Source organism: Canis lupus, chromosome 3 (assembly GCF_048164855.1).
Source record: "Canis lupus baileyi chromosome 3, mCanLup2.hap1, whole genome shotgun sequence".
Taxonomy (NCBI): domain Eukaryota; kingdom Metazoa; phylum Chordata; class Mammalia; order Carnivora; family Canidae; genus Canis; species Canis lupus.
This window is the reverse complement of record NC_132840.1, coordinates 70078441-70101990: the sequence shown is the minus strand read 5'-3', so window position 1 is coordinate 70101990 and position 23550 is coordinate 70078441. Positions and strand designations below refer to the sequence as shown.

Genomic DNA, 23550 nt, shown 5'->3' with positions numbered 1-23550 from the left:
TCTGGAAGCACTGAGGGTGTTTGTATTGTGATTGCAAAGATGGGGACCCTTGAGCCAGCTGACACTGGGGGTTCATTTGCATTCCTGCTGCCTGGTTGTAAATAAATAATAAATGTATGGCTTAAATGAGAAAGGAATTGGCATGTGGCATGGAAACAGAGTATTATCACACCTCCTCTGAAGGCAGTGCCAGAAAAGAGCCTGCATGCCTGCAGCCCAGGACTAGAATTTTCTCTCCTGCGTAGAGATCAAGATGTCTTTTCTCCACAGCTTTGGCAACTAGCATCAAAGATGAAGAAAAGAATTATAGCTTCTGATAAATAAATATTACATGCTTATCAACTACTCAGCATTATTCTAGGTCCTTTATATGTAGCAGTTCATTCGTATTCTCTTGACAAGAAATTCTATTTGAATCTCATTTTACAATTGAGAAAACTAAAGCACAGAGGGGTTATGTAACTTGCCCAAGGAGAATCAGCTACTAGGTGGCAGAGCCAGAATTTGAAAACAGGATGATCTTTGTCGTTGAAAGACAGATAATAGATTGCTAAGATGTTGCCTCATTCATTGAATCCAGTAGGTTTCCTTTTTTTCCTCTTTGCTGCCATCTAAGAATTCCTTCATTTAAAGATATCAAGGAATATGCCCTTTGTTCTTTCTGGTTTTATCCGTAATTGGTCTAGAGGTGGGCATGTTACTCCATTTGGGTTAATAAGATGTAAGAAGCCTGCTGGGCACTTCTTTTTTTTTTTTTTTTTTTTTTTTATTTATGATAGTCACAGAGAGAGAGAGAGGCAGAGACATAGGCAGAGGGAGAAGCAGGCTCCATGCACCGGGAGCCTGATGTGGGATTCGATCCCGGGTCTCCAGGATCGCGCCCTGGGCCAAAGGCAGGCGCCAAACCGCTGCGCCACCCAGGGATCCCTGCTGGGCACTTCTGAAAAAGATCTCCTCTCATGAAAACCCCACTCACAGGCAAAGGTGAGCGAAAGACGGATGGAAGCCAGCTGCTGGATGGTGCTGTCGAGTCACCATCATGTCCTGGAAGAACCTACCTCTGGATTTCTTGTTGGGAAACCCGTATGTTTAGAACATTTTTAAATGTTCTAACATTTAAAACAGATATTCTGTTACTTAGTCTCCATTCCATTATGCTATCCTATTTCCTTCACAGCTCTGTCCTGATCAGAAAGTACCTTATTTATTGACTTGTTTCTTTATCCCCCACTTTCTCTCCTAGAACATAAACTCCCAAGAACAAGGCTCTCACAACTGCCACTCGCTGCTCTGTCCCCAGGGTCCAGACCATGTCTGGCCAGAGCACTGGGGAATCTAAATGTAAACCCAGGAGGCTCACAGTTCAGTGGGGAAACAGAAAATAAGACAGTTATAATGCAATATAATAAATGTCACCTTAGAGGGAAAAATCACAGAAGAGTGTCTGCTAAGGGGCTGTGCCTTGTAAAACTGTTATTGCCAGTCTGGTCTCAGACTTTCCCTCCCCGGCCCACCCTTGCCAAATTTTCATAGATAAAAGCAGAAGCCCTATTATTTTAAAGCTTGCCTTTAAAGGAGATTGCAAAGCATCCCTTTAAACCGGGCAATCCAGTTGTGCAAAATGCTTGAAGTTTCAGAATATGTGGCCTTTGTTCTGGGCACTTGAGTTTGAGAGAGTCTTGTCTCTACAAACTTGTTTGCTTCTTTGTGGCCTTAGTGGCTCCTGGGAAGTTAAGTGAGCTCTTCTCAAGAGCAGTTGTCTGCAGAAAGGATGCGCAGGCCTGGTCATCCCCACCTGCTTAGAGGAATGGAGTTGGGCTTGGCTTTCTCCATCCAGCCTGGACTGGCCTGTCAGGTTCCTTCAGGATGGAATCTCTAGAAATTGTCATGTGAACGTCCTATGATATTGAACAACTGAAAATATCCTGAAAATGGACAGAAACTGTATTGTGACATGATGGTCCTACACAACCAGATGAACAAACATGTGTGATAATAGACTCTTGGGCTCTGATGTGATTGTCAGATTGGCATGTGGGAGGGCAATGGGAAGGAAGGAATCTCACTGCAAGAAGTAGGGATGTCCACTGTCTATAACTCTGGGGGGTGGGAGATCTTGGGATGAGAGACCAGAGAGGCCTCAGACCTGAGGAATGAGGACATTCCTTTCTCTGGGGAAGAGGTAGGCAAGCTTCTTCTATAAATATCCAAATAACAGATGTTTTAGGTTTTGCAGGCTATACCTACGGTTACTGTCACAATTAGTCAACTTTGCCTTCAGAGCACAAAAACCTCCATAGACAATACATAAATGAATGGCCATGGCTGTGTTCCAGTAAAACCTCATGAGACAGGTTTGAGCAGCTGGGTTTGGCTCATGGGCCATAGTTTGTCTACCTCTGTTTTGGAACATCATAGCAATGGGGCCTAGGAACCAGAGAAGGCAGACATGCCATGGGCAAGTAAACCTAACTCCAAGTAGATGCTTCCCCAAGACCTAGGCCAAAAGGTCACCCTCCAGAACCCTCGTGAGCTCTGCAGATACCTGTTTCTAATAGCAGCCGTAAGACAGTGCCTATTACCTCTCTTTCTAACTCCTAAACTTCTCGCAGGGAGAAGTCACAGCCTTGGTCTGGTGTGTGAAAGGAAGTACGAGAGGCCCTGCCCCTTACTTGGGATCCAGGAGCCAAGGGGATGGCCCTTCCCTGACCCAGACGTGGTGGTGACACCTGTGGATCCCAGGAGAGGATGGGGCCCACAGAGAAGGCAATGGTTGAGGAACAGGAGAAGTGTGTTCCCAAGAGAGAAGGAGGCAGCGGGCCCCCCAGGAAAGAGAGCTAATCACTGCAGACACTGCTCTGTGGGCGTGTGTGTGAGCCCCCATCACCGGGAAGCTTAAGAGGAGCGAGGTCTTCTTTTCCAGTCATGGGCAGTGAAGACTGGATGTGCCATTTGCCCAATTTGTGTCCTCCCAGCACCGGCACCCATAGGAAGCCCCGGGGAGGGGTCACCCAAGTGTCCTCCTCCGCCTGACCGCGCCCACCCTGGCCTCGATGAGCCGTTGGGCCCGGCCAGTGGACTCAGCACAATGACCGTGGCAGTTAGAACCAAGGACCAAAGTTAGCCGGGCAGAGGAATTGCTTTAATGGCAACCATAAAGCGTCATACAGATTTGCTCAGCTTCCTCCCCACCAGGGAGAAAAGCCCTTCGTTGTCGGACATGGTGGAGGAATAACCCTGGCAGATCACCTCAAACCGCTCCACTGAGTAGCCGGCCTCTCTCACCGCAGCCTCTACTGCCTCCCGGCCCAGGCAGAGGCTGGAGAACCTCTGCTCCCCGATCATATAGTAGCTGCTCTTCAGGGCGTCCACCACCACCAGGAAGCCCCCCGGCTTTAGCAGGCTGCCGAGGTTCCTGAGGGCCGCGCAGTAGGCGGGGAGGTCTGGGCAGGCGGCGTCCAGGCACAGGGTGCTGAGCAGACAGTCGGCCGGGGGCAGGGACATGGCACCCAGAGGCCGGCTCTGAGTCACGTCGCACTTCAGGACCTGCTTGACCACGCGCCTCAACTTCTCCTCCTTCTCCAGCCCCTTGACTCTGAAAGACACAAACCGACAAATACCACTTGCCACCCTACACTCGTGAGAACCAGGATCTCTCTGGTCAGGGCTGAAAATGGCAGTGCTGTCCCAAATGTTATGTCCTTGGGGACACCCCTATGGTAAACACGGAGAAAGAAGAAATGAAGGACCACTTTGGCATACAGATGTGACCATGTTACCGTGTGTGGGGCTAAATCCCTTCACGAAGTGAGTGACAACGTGAAAATGATAATGAGAGTACCAAACCCCGCTTCTCCCATGGACCGAAATGGTTCTTCCTCCACTGTTTGGAATAGTGCCTGGCTCATTTATTATTATTACTAGTATTACTGCTGCTGCTGCTGCTACTTGTTTATTAATTATGATACTTGTCTCCTCTTCCGAACTGTAACATAGCAGCCATTTGACTGATACATATTAGGCAATGATGACTTTAAAATGTGGAAATAGTATTCTTGTATAGCTGCTGATCAGGGATGGGAGTGGGGTCATCTGTAGACATTTTACAGAAGCAGTGGATAAACCACAACAGAACCGCGGCCAGGGCCCCTCTAGAAAGAAGGGAACCACTAGTTGCCATTCTTGAATCCAGAAACACATTCCAGATGGAGAGTGTGTTTTCTCAAGGGGGTCATGTTCCTGGTAGTCTTGCTCAGAAGACTAACCTGTTCTGCAAAATCAGTGGGGTTCCCTGGAAGAAAACCAGTGCGTGGAAGAGGCACAGAAGGCGAGGGCCGGAGGTGGAATAGAGTGCCTTGGAACGTGGTAGGGAGGCATGAAGGAACAAGCTGACAGGTGAGCGAACTTAAATGAGCAGATAGAGTGCACAGGAGAAACTGGAGAAAGAAAAAAGGAGCAACAATAGCAGAAAATCAGAGAGGTAAGAAAAAAGCAAGACTGAGTATGTAAAGTGCCCAGAAGGCCACAGAGCCCAATGATAGGAGTGATGACTGGATATCCGATGCTTTGAGGAAGTCTACCAACAGAGCACCAGCGGTGCAAATCCAGGCTTACACTGTCCATTGGCTCCAGAAGAAGGCAGCCTCTTGGGCAGCAAGGCTTGATGGAGAGAGCAGAGGCTGGCCCAACATCAGAGCAGATGAGAGAGGGACTTGCCCTGGGACCACTTCTGGTCATAAGGAAAAGTCAATGGTTTAAATAAAACTTGGAGATTTACCTCCACATAGAATGATTTGAGATGACAGCAATTAGTTGTGAACATCCTATTTAAATATTTAGTTAAAATCTTGAGCCCAGTGCACATAATCAGCTATTTATAAATATCCTTTACGGTATAATTTTTCACTTAAGGGGGATCCCTGGGTGGCTCAGCAGTTTAGTCCAGGGTGCGATCCTGGAGTCCAGGGATCGAGTCCCACGTCGGGCTCCCTGCATGGAGCCTGCTTCTCCCTCTGCCTGTATCTCTGCCTCTCTCTTTCTCTGGGTCTCTCATGAATAAATAAATAAAATCTTTTTTTTTTTAAAAAGAATTTTAGCAATAAGCACATAAAAAAAAAACCTCAAAATTTTTGGTCATCAGAGAAATGCAAATCAAACCATGAGATAACCACTTCACATCCACTTGGACGGCTATAATAAAAAAGACAGTCACAAGTGTTGGCAAGGATGCGGAGAAATGGGAGCCTCCATACACTGCTGGTAAGAATGTAAAATGGTCCAGCTACTTTGGAAAACAGTCTGGAAGTTCCTCAAAAGGTTAAACATAGAGTTACCAGATGACTCAGGAATTCCAAGAGAAATGAAAGCATATATCCACACAAATACTTATATATGAGCTGTGGCTCAGTGGGTTAAGCATCTGCCTTCAGCTCAGGTAATGATCTTGGGGTCCTGGGATCAAGCCCTGAGTCAGGCTCCTTGCTCAGTGAGGAGTCTGCTTTTCCCTCTCCCTCTGCCTGCAGCTCATCCTGCTTATGTTCTCTTTCTGCCAAATAAATAAATAAAATCTGTTTTAAAAAAAACTTGTACATGAGTAATTATTCAGAATTGCCAAAAGATGGTGACCACCCAAATGTCCATCAACCTATGAAGAGATAAATAAAGGATGGTATACCTGGGCAATGGAATCATATTCAGTCATAAAAGGGAATGAACATTATATGTTCTCATTCATTTGGGGAATATAAATAATAGTGAAAGGGAATATAAGGGAAGGGAGAAGAAATGTGTGGGAAATATCAGAAAGGGAGACAGAACGTAAAGACTGCTAACTCTGGGAAACGAACTAGGGGTGGTAGAAGGGGAGGAGGGCGGGGGGTGGGAGTGAATGGGTGACGGGCACTGGGTGTTATTCTGTATGTTAGTAAATTGAACACCAATAAAAAATAAATTAAAAAAAAAAGTTTGCACAAAAGATGCTTCGAAAGGCAAGGAGGAAGCTTATCTTTGAAAAAGCTCAGCCTTCCCACAAGGAATACAGGCAGATGTACAGGACTGAGATTCGAACGGCGAGGATGGCGAGAAAAGGTGGCAACTTCTATGTGCCTGCAGAACCCAAATTGGCATTTGTCATCAGGATCAGAGGTATCAGTGGTGTGAGCCCAAAGGTTTGAAAGGTGTTGCAGCTTCTTTGCCTTCGCCAGATCTTCAATGGAACCTTTGTTAAGCTCAACAGGCTCCAGGTAACATGCTAAGGATTGTGGAACCATATATAGCATGGGGGGGGGGGGTCCCAAACCTGAAGTCAGCGAATGAATTGATCTACAAGCGTGGTTATGGCAAGATCAACAAGAAGCGAATTGCCCTGACCGGTCACACATTCATCCCCCGATCTCTTGGTAAATATGGCATCATCTGCATGGAGGATCTGAGTCATGAGATCTATACCATTGGAAAGCGTTTCAAAGAAGCGAATAACTTTTTATGGCCCTTCAAATGATCTTCTCCACGTGGTGGAATGAAGAAAAAGACCACTCATTTTGTAGAAGGTGGAGATGCTGGCGACAGGGAAGACCAGATCAATAGGCTTATGAAAAGGATGAACTAAGGTATCTACCATGATTATTTTTGTAATCTGGTCAGTTAATCAATGACTGCTTTCAAATGGAAAAAACAAAAATAAAGTCGATCTCAGAAAAGAAAAAAAAAAAAAAAAAAGGGAATGAAGTGCTGATTCATGCTACAACATGGAAGAACCTTGAAAACATGATGCTAAGTGAGAGAAACCAGAAACAAAAGGCCACATATCATATGGTTCCATTTACATGAAATGTCCAGAAAAAGCGAAGCTTTGGAGACCAGAAGCAGATCAGTGGTTGCCAGCAGTGACAGGATCTAGAAAATGGGAATGACTACCAATGGGTACAGGGTTTGTTTGGGTAGTGATGAAAATGTTCCAAAACTGGAGTGAAGATTGCACAACTACATGAGTATACTAGGAACTATCAAACTGCACGCTTCAGATGGGCGAATCATATGTGATGGTAATTTTATTTTGGGGAAGCTGTTGTACAAAGGAGAGAAAGAAAAGTAGCTTAGCAAGGTATTGGCTTCAGGGAATTCCTACCAGCCAGTAGACCAGTATAGACAAGGAATGATAATTACCTTTGGTTGGGTTTACTATTTTTCTCTATCTAGGGTAAAATGGTAGTAGGGTGACCAATTTGTCCTGATTGGTCTGGACTTCCCCAGTTTTCCCACTGAAAATCTCAGGTCCTGGAAACCCCTCTTGGTCCTGGGCAAACAGGGAAGGTTAGTCATTCTAAAAACAGGGAAGTCAGTTACAAAGCTACCATTCAGCCTCCTGGAACAAGGATGATTTGACAGAATATTTTAAGAATAAAAAAATAACAATGGAACATTATGGAAGTCTGTGAAACACAGATTTGAGTAAGTAAATTAATATAGAATAGAAAAATTCAAATGACCTATCTGCACATATGGATAACTGAGAAGTGTAGACAAAAAGCTGAAGGAGTGATAACATGGTTTTTTTTTTTTTTTTTTTTTTTTTTTAACACATTTCAAGATGATCCTCTATTTTGGGAACACCGTGGGCATGTGTATTTAAGTAATGACGTCAGAAGCAGGTTGGACCTCTGTGCCCTATTGTGTGTTAAACTGTTTGAAAGACATGCCTTACCACAGAACTAGTCCTTGCCAGTCAGTTGATGATGGAAATTGTTCCCAAATAGGGAGACACACTGTGAAATCTAGAAAGCTCACAAAGAATGTGCCAATTTGAGAAGGAAATTGGCTGGAAACACCCACTGCGATAGAGACCTGCTGATCCTTGGGTGCACAGCAAATGCTGGGGAACTCAGTAGCCCAAGTAGCTGTGCACAGATGCCACATCAGAGCTTCTCAGCACCTGCACCATGCCCCCTGCCTGCAGGGAAATGGACTGGCCCGGAGACACAGGCAATTACTGTTCAGCTACACGGTCAGCTCAAGGAGTAGGGCATAAACATACACCAGAAAAGTGTTAGGCGGTTCTACAGGAAGCTAATAGCAATATGACTGTTTCTCTAGTTCTGAAGATCTACTCTTTCCAACACATCAGTATGTAAAAAAGGGCAGCTATTTCCTCTGTAAATATGCAATCCACAGAAGCCTGAGGGAGGTGAGGAGGTAAGGGGAGAAGGGATATAGAGTAGGGCTCCTGGGAAGAGCACTTGGTGAGAGCGTACTCCCACACCCCAAGACAATACCCCAAGGTTCAGAAGAGGCTCCCCCCGCCCCCCTTCTGCAGGGCAGCAGTGGACCAGAAGTCCCTGAATGAGATCTTTCAATGACACTCACCCCCTAAAGCCCCATCCCCAGAGATTCCAGCAGGCCCTCCTGAGGGAGAACTGGCAAAATGTATAAAGGATACAGAAAGCTACATAAGCTTAGATTTCAATGTAAGAACTGTACAAGCCAGGAATAATAATTAGTAAACCTTTGGCCACAGCCGAATCAGGTAAAAGACAGACATTTCAGGAGGGACAGGCTAGGAAGCAAAATGCATGCAGTTATTTATTTTATAATTTTTTGAACCTCTGTGATGTGGCAGGAAGAGTGTTGAGCAATGAGGACCCAAGATAGAACAAATGAGAAACAGATCCTCTCCCCATGGTGATTACAGGCTGGGGCGGAGGGGAGAAAGAATTAATCCAATGATCGTCCACAAAAATGATAAATTAATATTGAGATAAACTCTTGGAAGGAGAGGGACATAGCACTAACAAAAGAATGTTGGCAGCTTGGAAGTCCAGTATCAAGGAAAGCTCCAAAATGGAGTCAGGTAGGCAGAGAGAAAATAAACAAGAGTTCACTAGGCCATGGAGAGTAGGGAGGGGAGAAGGATATTCCAGTAAGGGGAAACAGCAGGTGGAAAGGCCATGTGGTAGGATGAAAGATGGAGAGAAGGCCAAATGAGGCTGTATCTCGGGAACAAAGCAGAGCATGGTAGAAAATGAGGCAATAGGGATCAGCAGGTGCCAGATTAGACAGGGTTTTGGGGACCATGTTAAGAATTTTGCTTTTTATCCTAAAAGCCATAGGAAGTTATGAAGGGGTGCTAAGGAAGGGAGTGGTGCAATCGGATCTACATTTTGAAGCTATCACTTTGGGACAAGAATGGAGATGGAAAGCCAGTTAGGAAGAAGAGGATAGTGGCTTGGACCAGGAAAATATCCTGGATAGAAAATACTGAAGACATATACTGGTTTGAGAGAAACTCAGAAGTAAAATGAATAGAACTTGGTGCTGGTCATGGACTATGACAGAGAGGAAGAAGGTAGGCTTCTAGGCTTCTGGCTTGTTCAAGTAATTATATGATGGCAACCCCCCGGGAGATGAGAATACCAGAAATGGAGCAAATTGGGGAGGATCATAGCTCTATTTGGGGCACTTTTAGACACACCAGTAGAAATGGTTACAATTTGAAGGAAATGGCCAGGTGAAGTTTCCTCAGCCCACCCTATGCATTTTCCCCAAGGGATAGTGCAAGGAGAACATCTATGAGAAAGTCATGCTTTTAAAAGGCAGAAACTTTTCCCAGGCATCATTGAAACAATCACCAAGACCATCAAGATCCTGATGTCAGAAGGAATATCAATCTTTTACAAGACAGGAAAATACAGAGATGCTTCCGATTAGGGGAAGTTCAATAGCTTCATGGGACAAATGTGGCACAAGTGTGTCTATATTGGGCAACAATATAAAGGATATATATATATATATATATATATATATATATATAACATTTTAAAAAATAGACATGAGAATCTTTGTATGGAGAACATTTACTTCACCTCTACAGGTGCTTAAGCCTCCTTATGTCAGGCAGGAGGTGGCAAGTGGAGGAGCTGCTCTCCGTAGAGGCATCCAGGAGGAGCTCCAGCATCTCCAAACCCCTCCTGGCTGCTCTGGGGGCTGAGGAGAATTTGCAGAGCATCCATGTAACTCATTCCCACTCGCTAGCATGTCTTGGTGTATCTGTTGGGAAGCTCTGTTCTAGACACCAGTATTTCTCAAACTGTAAAATGCATACAATCCCCTGCAAATCTCATTCAAATGCAGATTCTCTGGTTGTGTAGGTGGGGAGTGGGGGGGGGGGGGCAAGAGCCTGCATTCTCTAACAGGCTCCCAGGTGATATGGAAGCTGCTTGGTCTGAGGACCGCAAGGCAGGCCATGTGCTGCCAGAGGTACATCAGTGCTGTTCCTAGGATTTCTTAAGGTAAAAGCTCATTTCCCTTGGCTCATGGTATAATAATTTATATCTTAGCATTTGACTCTCTCACTTGATAAATAAATAATGTCAAGCCAGAATTTGGTACCAATGTCTTACAACTTCTTGGATAGTTTTAAAAATGAGTGGTATCTAAATGTATGAGTCACACTCCAAAGGCAGAGAAACAGGAGATGGCTCAAATTGTCTTTGGCAGCAGTCAGCACAAGAAATAGCTTCAGATAAAGAAGAAATAATCTCAGAGGAAATAGGTTATGGGCTGATAGAGGTACTTGAAGATGCAAGAAAGACATAAGTTGAATGGGATCGCTATCATTCTCAAAATAGTTGAAGCCACAGGATCTAGCACAAGGATAAGAGTGAAAATGTAGAATTTTACTGCCAAAAATACAGTTCCTTACTCTAACAGCTATTGGGAAGGGACAGGTTCTCAGGAGCCAAGTGTTACAAGCTGACGATTCTGGCTTGAGATAAGCAATGCTTTTAGTATCCTGCTAGATTTTAAGGGCTCGTTTTTGAATGAGATGGAAAAGCTTGTGATAGGTAGGGAAATTGAGAAGAAAGTTCTAAAAGCCTTCTTGACATATGATTTGGACCTCAGAAAGGTATTTTGTCTGGCTGACTGAAAACTCTTTTATAAACTTTCCCAGAAATTTTATTAATCCTGGGAAACTCCTTATTTATTTAATAATAAATATTATTGCCCAAATCCTCACAGTTACAGGGTTTTTTCCCCCTAGTTAATACCAGTTTCATTCTGTAGAATCACATAGTCAATAGATAAAAAAGAGGTTTGAAATTACATTTATTTTGAAGAACATTATTTTCAGTATGAAGGTTATAGCGAGCGTAAAATTCTAAGTAAAGGTTTATAGGTTACAATGGCATATGAAAGTAGCCTCTCAACTTCTTACTAAATGCCGGGGGGGAAAATGGAGAAGTATTTAGGCAATATTAAACAATTTTACGATGTTGTTCACGTGTAAAGGCAACAAAAACACATTCCCAATATACATGGGCTTAGAAAATGTCACTTATGTGTTCTTCTTGAAACATTTGAAGGCCTATTCAATGGACCAAAAATTAATCAGAATTAAAAACTTAACAACTTGAAAAATCATCTAAAATGAACATAAAATTAAAATGTTCACATAATTGCAAATATGATTACAAACAGAAAGCAAATATCCAAACTTATCTTGAAAGAAAATATGAGAATGATGCTTTAAGTTACAATATTTGGAATTAAAATCTCCAATTTTAACAAGAAACACTGGCAACAGAGATGCCAGAAGGACTTTGGGTGTCAAAAATTGTTAAGTTCCTCATATTATGAGAAAGAAAAAATTACTGATTCTTGCCTGGCATTGGTAAACCAAGAGAATTTGTCTCCAGCAGACCTGAATTTTAAGAAATACTAAAAGAAAAAAAAAATACTAAAAGAAGTTCTTCAAAAAAAAAAAAAAAAAAAAGAAGTTCTTCAGGTGAAGGGAAGTGATGTCAGATAGAAGTCTAGATCTGCAGAAAGGAATGAAGAATACGAGATAGGACAGATATGTGGATAAATATAAAAGGTTTTATATATTTTGTTTAAAATAGTACTGACTGGGATGCCTGGGTGGCTCAGCGGTTGAGCATCTCCCTTTAGCCCAGGGCATGATCCTGGAGTCCAGGGATAGAGTCCCACCTTGGGTTCCCTGCATGGAGCTTGCTTCTCTCTCTGCCTATGTCTCTGCCTCTCTCTGAGTCTCTCATGAATAAATAAATAAATCTTTAAAAAAATAAATAAATAAAATACTACCGACTGATGTGAATATACTTAAAACTACTGAACTACATACTTAAAAATAATTCTGATGCTAAATTTTATGGTATGTGTTTTTTAACCACAATAAAAAATAAAGCAATAAAAATAAAAGCACTACCGACTTTTTAAAGCAAATATAATAATAATGTATTATGTTATAGTATATATAAAGTATAATATATGACAGATGCATAAGGGGCTAGAGTGGTTTAAAAGAATTATACCATTGTAAAATCCTACATTGTTCATGAGGTAATAGATATGTTAAAAATACATACTCAGGGATCCCTGGGTGGCTCAGTGGTTTAGTGCCTGCCTTTGGCCCAGGGTGTGATCCTGGAGTCCGGGGATTGAGTCCCACGTCAGGCTCCCTACATGGAGCCTGCTTCTCCCTCTGCCTGTGTCTCTCCCTTTCTCTCTATGTGTGTCTCTCATGAATGAATAAAGTCTTTTTAAAAATACATACTCAAATTTCTAGAAAAATTACACATACATGCACATATATATATATACTCACCCAAAACACAAAAGAGACCAATAGAAAAGATAAGAGTCAACAGAGAAGATAAAAGGAATACTAAAAATCTTTATATTTATACAAATGGAATACCAAACATTATTACACCCAGGAGAAGCAGGAACAAAGGCACAAATGAACAACAAAATATATGAGACAAGTAGAAAATAGATACCAAGATGATTGATTAGGCTTAATCATACATTATCAGTAATTACATTAAATGTAAGTGAACTAAAGAATCCAGTTAAAAAGCAGAAATCATCACATTGGATTGGAAATCAAGAGCTACTATGTACTACTTGCAAGAAAAACATCTTAAGTATAAAAGTATACATAGGTTGAAAAAAAGAGGTGAAAAAGATATACCTTGTCTACTAGTTATCTATTGCTACGTTATAAATTAAACTTAGCAATTTAAAATGACAAACATTTATCTCACAGTTTCTTTGGGTCGGATATCTGGGCACAGATTATTTGAGTATCTCTGGTGCAAGGTCCTTCATGAGGTAGAGTGTTGGCCATGTCTTCAGTCTCACCTGAAGATTCAGCTGGGAGGTAATTTGCTTCCAAGCTCACTCCAGACAAGTGAGTAAGAGGGAATATCTAATAGGGAAGCCATAATCTTTTTGTAAGCTAATCTCAGAATTGATGCTCAGTACTCTGCTGCATTGTACTTGTTAGAATCTAGTCGCTAGGGATCCCTGGGTGGGGGGATCGAGTCCGACATCAGGCTCCCTGCATGGAGCCTGCTTCTCCCTCTGCCTTTCTCTCTCTTTCTCTGCATTTCTTATGAATAAATAAATAATATCTTTAAAAAAAAAAGAATCTAGTCTCTAAATCCAATGGCCAGCAAAGGAAAGGCTATTAAACAAGAGATGAATATTTGAAGTGAAGATTATTGGGAGCCATCTTTGAAGCTATCTACCAAGCATACATGCAAACACCAAGCATAAGAAGGCTGGCAGGCATTAAGGAGGGCACATGATGTGATGAGCACTGATGAGCAGCATTGTATTGTATGTTGGCAAATTGAATTTAAGTAAAGAAAAAATACAGAAAAAAAGAAGGTTGATGTGGCCATATTAATATCAAAGTAGACTTCAAGACAAAGTGTATTACTGGCAGTAAAGGGAAACACTTCTTAATGATGAAATGGTCAATAAATCAAGAAGACAAAATAATCCTAAAAAGATATGCAGGTAGTAACAAAGCTTTTCAAAATGTATGAAGCAAATGTTGACAGAATAATGGAGAACAAGAGATAAATCCATAATCATAGTTTGAGATTTTCGTACCTTCTATCAGTAATTGATAAGCAAAAAATCATGTAGAAAATTTGAAAAATACTATCAATCTACCTGACATAATTGATATTTATAGAAACTATACCTACAACAGGATGATATACATTCTTTTCAGTGTAGAAAGCATAATCAAAATAAGCTATATGCTGACCATAAAATCCGTCTCTGACTACAATAAAATTTAAATAGAAACCAATACCAAGGGAATCCCTGGGTGGCGCAGCGGTTTGGCGCTTGCCTTTGGCCCAGGGCACGATCCTGGAGACATGGGATCGAGTCCCACATTGGGATCCCGGTGCATGGAGCCTGCTTCTCCCTCTGCCTGTGTCTCTGTGCCTCTCTCTCTCTGTGGCTATCATAAATTAAAAAAAAAAAATTTAAAAAAGAAACCAATAACAATATCTAGAAAATCCTGAAATTTTTGGAAATTAAGGAACACAATGCTAAATAATTCAGGTCAAAGAAGAAACCACAAAGAAAATTAGAAAATATGCTGAAGTAAGACACCTGAGTAGCTCAGTCAATTGAGCATCAGACTCTTGATTTAAGCTGAGGTCATGATCTCAGGATTGTGGGATCAAGTCCCACACTAGACTCCACACTCAGCGAAGAGTCTACCTAAGATTCTCTCTCTCCCTTTTCCTCTGCACCTCCTTGCCTCTAGCTTGCTCGCTCTCTCTCTCTTTCTCTCTCTCTTCCTCAAACAATAAATAAATAATTTTTTAAAATAAGAAAATATGCTGAAGTGGATAATAGTAAAAATATGACATATCAAAAATCATGAGATGCAACTAAAACAGTTCTGAAGGAAATTTATAGCCTTAAATGGCTAAGTTAGAAGAAAGAAATGTGTGAAATAATTATCTAAGCTTCTAACTTCAGAAGCAGGAAAAAGAAGAGCAAATAAAAACTAAAGTAAATGGAAGAGAGAAAATAAGAAAAGTAAGAGCAGAAATCAACACTATTGGAAATGACAATAGAAAAAATCAACAAAACAAAAAGTTAGTTCTTCAAAAAGATTAATAAAATTGGTAAATCTCTAGCAAGATGATCAAGATATTTTTTTAAAAGGCAAATTACCAATATCAAGAATCAAAGAAGGAAGATCACTAAAAGAGTAATAAAGATATGTCGGTTTGGGGTGGGGGGGTTAAGATTTTATTTATTTATTCATGAGAGACAGAGGGAGAAAGGGAGAGAGGGAGAGAGAGAGGGAGAGAGAGAGGAAGAGAGAGAGAGACATAGGCAGAGAAAGAAGCAGGCTCCATACAGGGAGCCTGATGTGGGACTCGATCCCGGGACTCCAGGATCATGCCCTGGGCTGAAGGCAGGCACTCAACCACTGAGCCACCCAGGTGTGCCAAATAATAGATATATATTTTTTAAAAACTATGACAATAAAATTGACAACCAAGATGAATAGGATAAATTCCTTGAAAAATACTGCTTATCAAAACAAAGAAAAAATGGAAAAGCTACATGACCAATAAAAGATATTATTCTGAATTTTTAAAACTTCATACCCATGAAAAAAACCTTCAGATATAGGTATCTTCACTCGTGAATTCTATTAATCATTTAAGGAAGGAATAATACTATTAACACACAAACACTTTCAAAAAATAAAGGAAGAAGAAACATATCTTGACTTGTTACATGACTATAGCATCATGCTGATACTAAAATCTGCTAAGCATATGATAAGAAAATAAAATTATAGCTCAGTATCCCTCATATACATAGATGAAAAATCCCTAACAAAATATTAACAAATCATAACCACTCATACATAAAAAGGATACTGCTTCATGAACAATGGGTGTGTGCCATTAGATTTAAACATTCAAAAATCTTCCAATACAATTCACATTTTCAGAATAAAGGAGAAAAATCATATGACCATCTTGATTAATTTCCAAAATATCAACAAAATTCAACATTTGATTTAAAACTCCCAAGAAACTACAAATATAAAAAATAGTATGAAAAAAAATAGTATGATAAAAAATTAGTATGAATATCTGTGAAATATCTATAGCTAATATTATACTTAACAATGAATCATTGAACATTTTTTCCTGTGATATAGAAAAAGGCACGTATGTCCACTCTCATCTTTTCAATTCAACATTGTTTTGGAGGTTCTAGCCAGTGTAATAAGGCCAGAAAAATAAATAAAAGGCATATAGTTTGAATAGAAGAAGTAAAACTATTTTTATTTGCAGATAAGAGTGTACATAGGAAAACCTATGGGACCTACAAAAAGCACTACTAAACTTAATTAGTGAAGTCAGCAAGGTTACAAGACACAAGGTAAGTATATAAAAATCAATTGTATATCTATATACTAACAAATTATTAAAATTTGAAATTAAAAAAGCAATTAACAATAATTTAAAAATGAAACATAAGGAAAATTTAACAAAATAAATACAAAATATGAGAACTACAAAACATTACTGAGAGAAACTGAAGAATTTCTAAATAAATAGAAATCATGCTGACTGCAGATTCCGTATGTCCATTCTCTTATACTAATTTGTAAATTCAGAGATCACTAACAAAGTCTCAGCAGTCTTTTTTGAAAGAAATTGACAAGTTTATTCTAAAATTTAAAGCTTTTATTTATTTCGTAAGAGAGAGAGCACATGCACGTGCGGGCCTGTGCACATGAATGGGTGAGGGGCAGATGGAGAGGGAGAAGCAGACTGCCCACTGAGCAGGGGACTCGACCCCAGTACCCTGGGATCGTGACCTGAGCCCAAGGCAGACATTTAACCACTTAAGTGACTGAGCCACTCAGGCACCCCAGTTTATTCTAAAATTTATATCAAAATATAGTGTCAGTAAAAAAACTTTTATACAATGAAAGAAACATCAACAAGACAATAAGGCAGCTGACTGAATGGAAGAAGTTATTTGCAAATGACATATCTGATAAGGGATTAATAACCAAAATGTATAAAGAGCTTATACAACCCAACACCGAAGAAACAATCTAATTAAAATGGGTAGAGGACCTAAACAGATATTTTTCCAAAGAATATATGCAAATGACCAGTAGACATATGAACACATGTTCCACATCACTAATCATTAGGGAAATGCAAATCAAAACCACAATAAAATATCACTTCATACCTGTCAGAATGGCTGAAATAAAAAAGACAAGAAATAACAAGTGTTGGTGAGGATATAGAGAAGAAAGAACCCTCATGCACTGTTGGTACATCCACTGTGGAAAACAGTATGGAGGTACTTCAAAATATTGAAATTGAATTATCATATGATCCAGTCATTCCACTACTGGATATTTACCCAGAGAAAACAAAGCATTAATTTGAAAAGATACATACATCCCTATGTTTATTGTACCATTATTTATAATAGCAAAATAGAGAGGCAATCTAAGTGTCCATCCATGGATGAACAGATAATGAAGATGTGGTATATGAGTGTGTGTATGTGTGTGTGTGTATATATATATATATACACACACACACATATATATTATGTGGACTATGAGGACTATTACTCAGCCATAAAAAATGTAATCTTTCCATTTGCAACAACATAGGTGGAACTAGAAGTTATAATGCTAAGTGAAATAAGTAAGACAAAGAAAACAAATACCATATGATTTCACTCATATGTAGAATTTAAGAAACAAAACAAACAAAGAAAAAGGAGACAAATAAAAGAAACAGACTCTTAAATACAAAGAACAGATTGGTGGTTGCCAGAGGGAAAGTGGGAGGGGGGGATGAGGGAAACAGGTAAAGGGGATTGAGAGCACAGTTATGATGAGCACTCAGTAATGTATAGAATTGTTGAATCATTATATTACATGCCTGAAACTAATATAATGCTGTATGTTAATTATACTTCAATTAAATATATTAAATTAAATATATTATGTGCGTGTGTGTGTGTATACACTAAAATTGCCAGAATAATCTTGAAAAAGAACAAAGTTGGAGGATTTACACTATCTGATTTCAAGACTTACTTTCCCTGGTAAAAGGGATAAAAGCATAAACCCAGTGGAAGTTTAGCGACTCTGCACGTAGCAAAAACATTAATTGAGAAACAAAATATAAAATTACTATTGTTCATACCTCTATAGTATAAGAAATTGTATAAAGAACAAGTCACCTTGATAACTTGCATCGGACAACCCATGTTGACTATCAATAAGACAGTGTAGCAACATGTAAGAAAACAAATATGGAGTTTAGAATACTCTAACTAAGCTAGAATTCAGCAGACCATGAAAAGAAAATGAAGGGGTTAAAGAAATAAAAGCAGCCTGTAGAATTAGTTTCAGAAGAGAATCTGACTTAAGGATGAGCACATTTGGTGAAGTAATGAGAATTGAATTTAAGTGCATTTATAGAAAAATAAATTGACCATTTAGAAGAAGAGTATTGAGTATGGAGGTAGACATACTCCTTAGGGACATGTTAATATCACAAGATTTTATATTTATCCCTTGGATTCCAGAATATTACTTCACTCCTCCTGTTGTTCAAGTTGAAAAACATGGGTGTCATCCCTGAGACTTCTCTCTCATCATTCCCCATGACCAATCATTACCAACTCTTATCCAGTCTATCTCAATAATTTATCTTAAAATCACCTTCCTCTCTCCATCACCAACCAACCCTCCAGCCACCATCTTATCTTACCTGGATTAAAGTGTCTCCTTTCTGCATCTCTCATTCTCCCCCATTCTCCACACAACAGCCAAAGAGATCTTCATAAATGTAAATGGGGCCACATCACTTTCCTGGTTACACCTCTAATGCCTTCTCATCACACTTGAAATACCGGATCGTTAGCCTGGCCTCAAAGCCCTAAATGATCTGACATGTGCCTGCCTTCCCTGATATGAGGTCTAGGAGACTCGAGGCTTGTCTACCAGTCTACCCCAGCAGTTAGGACCATGTGGCACATCATACATGCTGTATCTTGGTTCATTAAATAAATGAACAAATGCTGGTTCCTTTAACCAAGATCCAAAAAGTATCAGCACTTGTTTCTTAAAGGGGGGTTGTGTTGCTGGGAAGTCAGAGCTCTTTCCTGGCCAAAGCAAGGAATAGGTTCAATAAAAATAGGTATGCTTTGGGGGTGCCTGGGTGGTGCAGTCTGTTAATTCTGACTCTTGGTTTCAGCTCAGTTGTGTGTCAGGGTCCTGAGATAGGGCCCAGCACCAGGCTCTGGGTTCACTGCAAGTCTGCTTAAGTTTCTCTCTCCTTCTCCCTCTGCCCCTCCTCCCATGTGTGCTCTCTCTCTCTCTCTCTCTCTCTTTCTCTCCCTAAAATAAATAAATCTTAAAAAACAAAAAAACAAAATAGGTATGCTTTCCCATCGTGAACAAAAAGACAAGGCAAGACAGAGGATGCTGTGCCACACAGAGAAGTACAATATAGGAGCAAAGGTGGGGGTACAAATATAGGAAGAGGTGGGCTGGGGAAGGGAGAATTATGTAAAAAGTAAACCATGGGCAAGAGGGTGGAGAAAGATAGGGAAAATGTACCAAAAAACAATAAGAGCAGGGGAAAAAAAGAAAGGAAGAAATAACTGAGCATATAAGAAGTAGCAGACGGGCCAGCAGGCTCCGAAGAGGAATATGGAAGTGGTCCTTTAATACAGTTTGCAAAGGAGTCTGTGGGGCCTCAGCAACATGCATGGCAGCAAAGACATTCTGCTGCTGGAGTGACCGTCAGTTGCGTGGGACAGCGGCACTGGGCTGAGCCGTCGCGGGGCAATCGCCAGAGGATGGAGGGACATGGGGACAAGAGAAAGAGAAAGTGAAGTGCAGAACTGGCCACCTCTGTCTAGTAGGCTACTGACAAGTTCTCATGCGGAGAGAAATTAATAATTGAAACAAGGCTCATTTGCACAAATTGATTTGTAGACGAGGGTAGGCTAAGATGCTGATCATTAGCTGTGAGTATGTCAAGCTCTGATTTTGTGGCTGGTGAGTAACACATTCTTTTCAGATCATTCCTTTATGCTGCTAATCCCAGGTCCAAAAGCCTAGTCAGCTTTTTACTGCCTCTGGTGGCGTCAGCATTAGCTACCCTCACAGCAGAGCCCCCCCGCACTTGGATGGAGGACCGTGCTGGGGGCAAGCCCTGACCCCCAAAAGCTGCTGGTGAGGAGCAGATTTTACTTCTTTCCTAAACTTGTCCTAAACATCGCCATCCCAGGGTACCTGCCTGCACACTGCACCCCCACACTGGCCTGGGAAGGTTCTGTCTCCCGTTGGCTCCATGGCCATCTCTTTAGTTCTCTTCTGTGTCTTCTGCTGTTCTGGTGTGCGCATGTGCAAGTGCACACTCCCACTCCTCTCTGTCTCATTCTCTCTCTCTACCTCTTATTCCCCCTCTGGATTTCTCTTTGGTCTCTCTCTGTTCCCTCTGCTTTTTAACTTGGACTCTAAGGATAATTCTTGATTCAGAAAAATGAACTGTCACTCAGGTACTGTCAGAAAGCCAGGAAGCAGACCCCGGTTTCTCTACCTGTTCCCTTCAAGCTCGCACACGTAGGTCACCACTGGGGACCAGTCAAAGGCCCCTGGCTCCTTCTTCAGCCACTTTTGCAGCTCCTGCAGGTTCTGATCGGTGTAGTCGGTGGCAATGATCTCCTTGAAGGATTCACAAGCAGAGAGGAGCTGGTAGATGGTGGGGCCAGAGCCAATGTCGATCAGGAGGTCCCCCTTCACGCCATCTGGTTTAGAGGGGGAACAAGGTATCATACGAATGCAGACAGAGCTGAGATGCACTGTCCTTGCTGGAACTGTGTGAGAGAGCCCCTGAGACAGCCCATCTCTCTACTCACTCCTCTTCCCTCAAAATCTTTTTTTTAAACATGTCTGCGTTTTGTATTCCACAGTCTGGGCTGGAGGCATGTTGCTGGGGTAACTTTAGGTGTAGAAGAAGGAAGAAGAGGTCTACATCTGGTGTACAGACCCCTGATGCAGAAAGACTGCTGCACAGAATATGTAAAAAACTATTAAGGAATACTCCTGGGGAAAGTTAAAATTGTTTTCAAATTGAATTGTTATGTCTCTCTCCAAAAAGCATCCAAACCTTCATATGTTGGGAGGTTTTTTTTTTTTAAATCTCTTGCACATTCACAACATTCCTTTGCATTAGAAATGGAATTAGTATTACAGTCTCCTTCTCTTAAGTGGCCTATCATGGTTGAATGGCTGGCTCTGGTCACCCAGCACACTGATGTAGACTCAAGGACTGAACTCTTGCCTTCTGGTTTCCCTTTGCACACCCAAATGAGATCATGCATATAAAAGCACTCTATAAATTGTAAAATGTCCATACCAAAAAACAGTGGTTTTTCATCCTCTTTAAATAAACAAGTAACGCCAGAAGGGCTGTCCCATAGCAATGACTACACACAACCCCAGCCATGCACTAAGACACTATTGGGATGCCTCACATTTTGGCAGGGAGACACACAGATAACACACAAACTTACCAAGGCAAAATATCTTGAAAAGATTCTTCAGAAGATGCCTGAGAATCTCATTTTCCGCAGAGTGTCTGGTCCCAAAGTTGTAGTATTTTTCTAGGTAATCCCGAGGGTTAAAATGTCTCAGATAAGTGTCCTTGGAGGTGAAGCTAGATTCCATTGTGGCTCCCTCCTGTGCCCACTTGCCTTCCCTCACTCTCCTCCAGAACCCAGGGAGTCACCCTGCAAAAGTTGTCTTTTTAAGTCTCAGGCTTCAATCTTTCTTCTGTTAGTTCAACCCACCCCTTAGACACAGATGATCAGTTAAACACTAACAGAAATATACCAAGAATCTTTTGGCTATTCTAGGAGGTGATGAAATTTTTGGGGAAGGGAGCCTAGGAGAAGTGCATGCAGGAAGGGGAGGGACATGAGCTGCATGCAATTCTCTGCCAAGGGGTGAAGTTCAAGTGCGGGAGGAACCATCTGGGCTCATCCGGGAAATCATTTAGCTCATAGAAGAACCACTAAGTTTAGAGAGGTGGGTCATTTCCCCAGAGCACCATCATTCTTCTTGTAATGATACTCCCAAAAGAGAGCCACAAAGAATGGTTTAAATTTAACAATCATAAAGAAAGGAGGAGAAAGAAGAGGATTAGGAAATGTCTTTAGGGCTAAGGAATGTTGGATAAAGAAGGAATCGCAGATGAGAGGGGGTGAAAGAGCAATTTAAAAAACCTGGATGAGGCTCCCTCCAATGTCTGGGCAAGCCACAGTCCTATAATCCTCTCCTCATGCTCTGCACACCCCTGGCTCTCCTCTCTGGGCATCCACAGCTCCCAGCAGCTGTCAGTCCTCCGCATCTGGAAACCGCCTCCTCCCCAAGCCTTCCCACTCATTTCAATCCATTCAAATCCTGATGGTCCTTTCAAGATGAAATTTAAGGGCTCCACTTTCTTTAAGAATTTTTATATTCCCTCTTCTGGACTCACATTGCCCTTAGAATTAGCTCACCCTGCCGAACCCTTGATTTTGGGTTCAAAAAAACACTCATGTTTTGGTTTTTTGAACAACCAAAACTTGTTCCTGGTTTTGTCTGTGTCAATCTTACCTCCCAAACTAAACTGTTATGTGAATGATGCACTAAGCCACCAACTCCTTGAGATCAAGGACTATGGCTCAGTTCTCTCTGCAGCCCCCCACCTATCACATCTACAGAGTAGGTGTTCAAAACACTGGAGTAGGTGTTCAAAACACTGATCAGTTGACTATTGTCATATTGTTTCACAGTTGAGTACTCTATATTCCATGGGTGATGAGTTATGAAGGGCCCACATCTGGCTACAAAGCAGAGAAACTCACTCAAAGCCGTTCAGGTGAAAAAGGAATTATTAATAGGAGAATATAGTGGAAACACATTGCAGGGTATCTAACTGTGTCTCCTGAACCAGAAAATCATTAGGGAGCTAATCTCTCTCTCCCTCTCTCTTGGTCTTTCTCTATCTCTTTCTGTCTTCCTAGGGGCCTTGATTCTCTGCAAACTGACTTCTTTTGCTCATCCACTATACACAGCTCCATTTGGACCATTCCAAATGCTGGTCTCTGCACCTGACCTTACAGAATCTTCTAACCCACCTCCTCACAGCTGGCCAAATGGGTCTTTGTTGTCCAAATCCCATTCCTTAGAGAAGAAATCTGTCTGCCTGGTCCAGTCTGGGTCAATCATTGATACTTCCCAGTAAGTGTTGGGGTAGTAAAAGAGATCTATGTGGTAGTAAGACTGCTCATCACAGGGACTTAGATGGAACAGACCAAATGTCTCGGATGACTACAACCATTGGACCTTCAAAAGTCAAATCACAGATGGGAAGGATATAGAATCAATACAATATGTCTTTGTGAGTGGCTCAGAGGCACCGCAGCTGATAAATCCTGCTTCTCCCAGCTGCCCTGGTAGTGGAGTATAATCAGCAGGAAACATCCAGAACTCAAAGTCAAAAGACACAAATCACTATCCTGACCTGCCACCAATAATTCATATGACAATGGTGGTTAGAAAAACTAACTTTTGACATCTGGAAGCCTCAGTCTTGGTGCATAAAATGGGGATAATAATACAGGAGAGGAAAAAAAAATTCTCCTTCCCCA

The 23550-nt window shown here is 41.3% G+C and overlaps 1 protein-coding gene and 1 pseudogene across 1 annotated transcript; one reads left to right on the top strand and one right to left on the bottom strand.

Annotated features, from left to right (window-relative positions):
• Positions 1-3120: 3120 nt before the first annotated feature.
• On the bottom strand, positions 3121-21769 carry LOC140630994 (nicotinamide N-methyltransferase). Its single transcript, XM_072822076.1, has 3 exons — positions 21430-21769; positions 20454-20661; positions 3121-3595 (listed from the first exon to the last, which is right to left on the bottom strand). The coding sequence occupies exons 1-3, from the start codon at positions 21581-21583 to the stop codon at positions 3163-3165; spliced, it is 795 nt and encodes a 264-aa protein (XP_072678177.1). The 5' UTR covers positions 21584-21769; the 3' UTR covers positions 3121-3162.
• Positions 5961-6671, top strand: LOC140630995 (large ribosomal subunit protein uL30-like; annotated as a pseudogene).
• Positions 21770-23550: the final 1781 nt, after the last annotated feature.

Coding starts and splice junctions, on each gene's coding strand:
- LOC140630994 (XM_072822076.1), bottom strand. CDS start 21,583: ATGGAATCTAGCTTCACCTCCAAGGACACTTATCTGAGACATTTTAAC. Junction 20,662..21,429: donor TTTCAAGATATTTTGCCTTG/GTAAGTTTGTGT, acceptor CCTCTAAACCAG/ATGGCGTGAAGGGGGACCTC. Junction 3,596..20,453: donor TGCGAGCTTGAAGGGAACAG/GTAGAGAAACCG, acceptor TGTGTCTTTCAG/AGTCAAGGGGCTGGAGAAGG.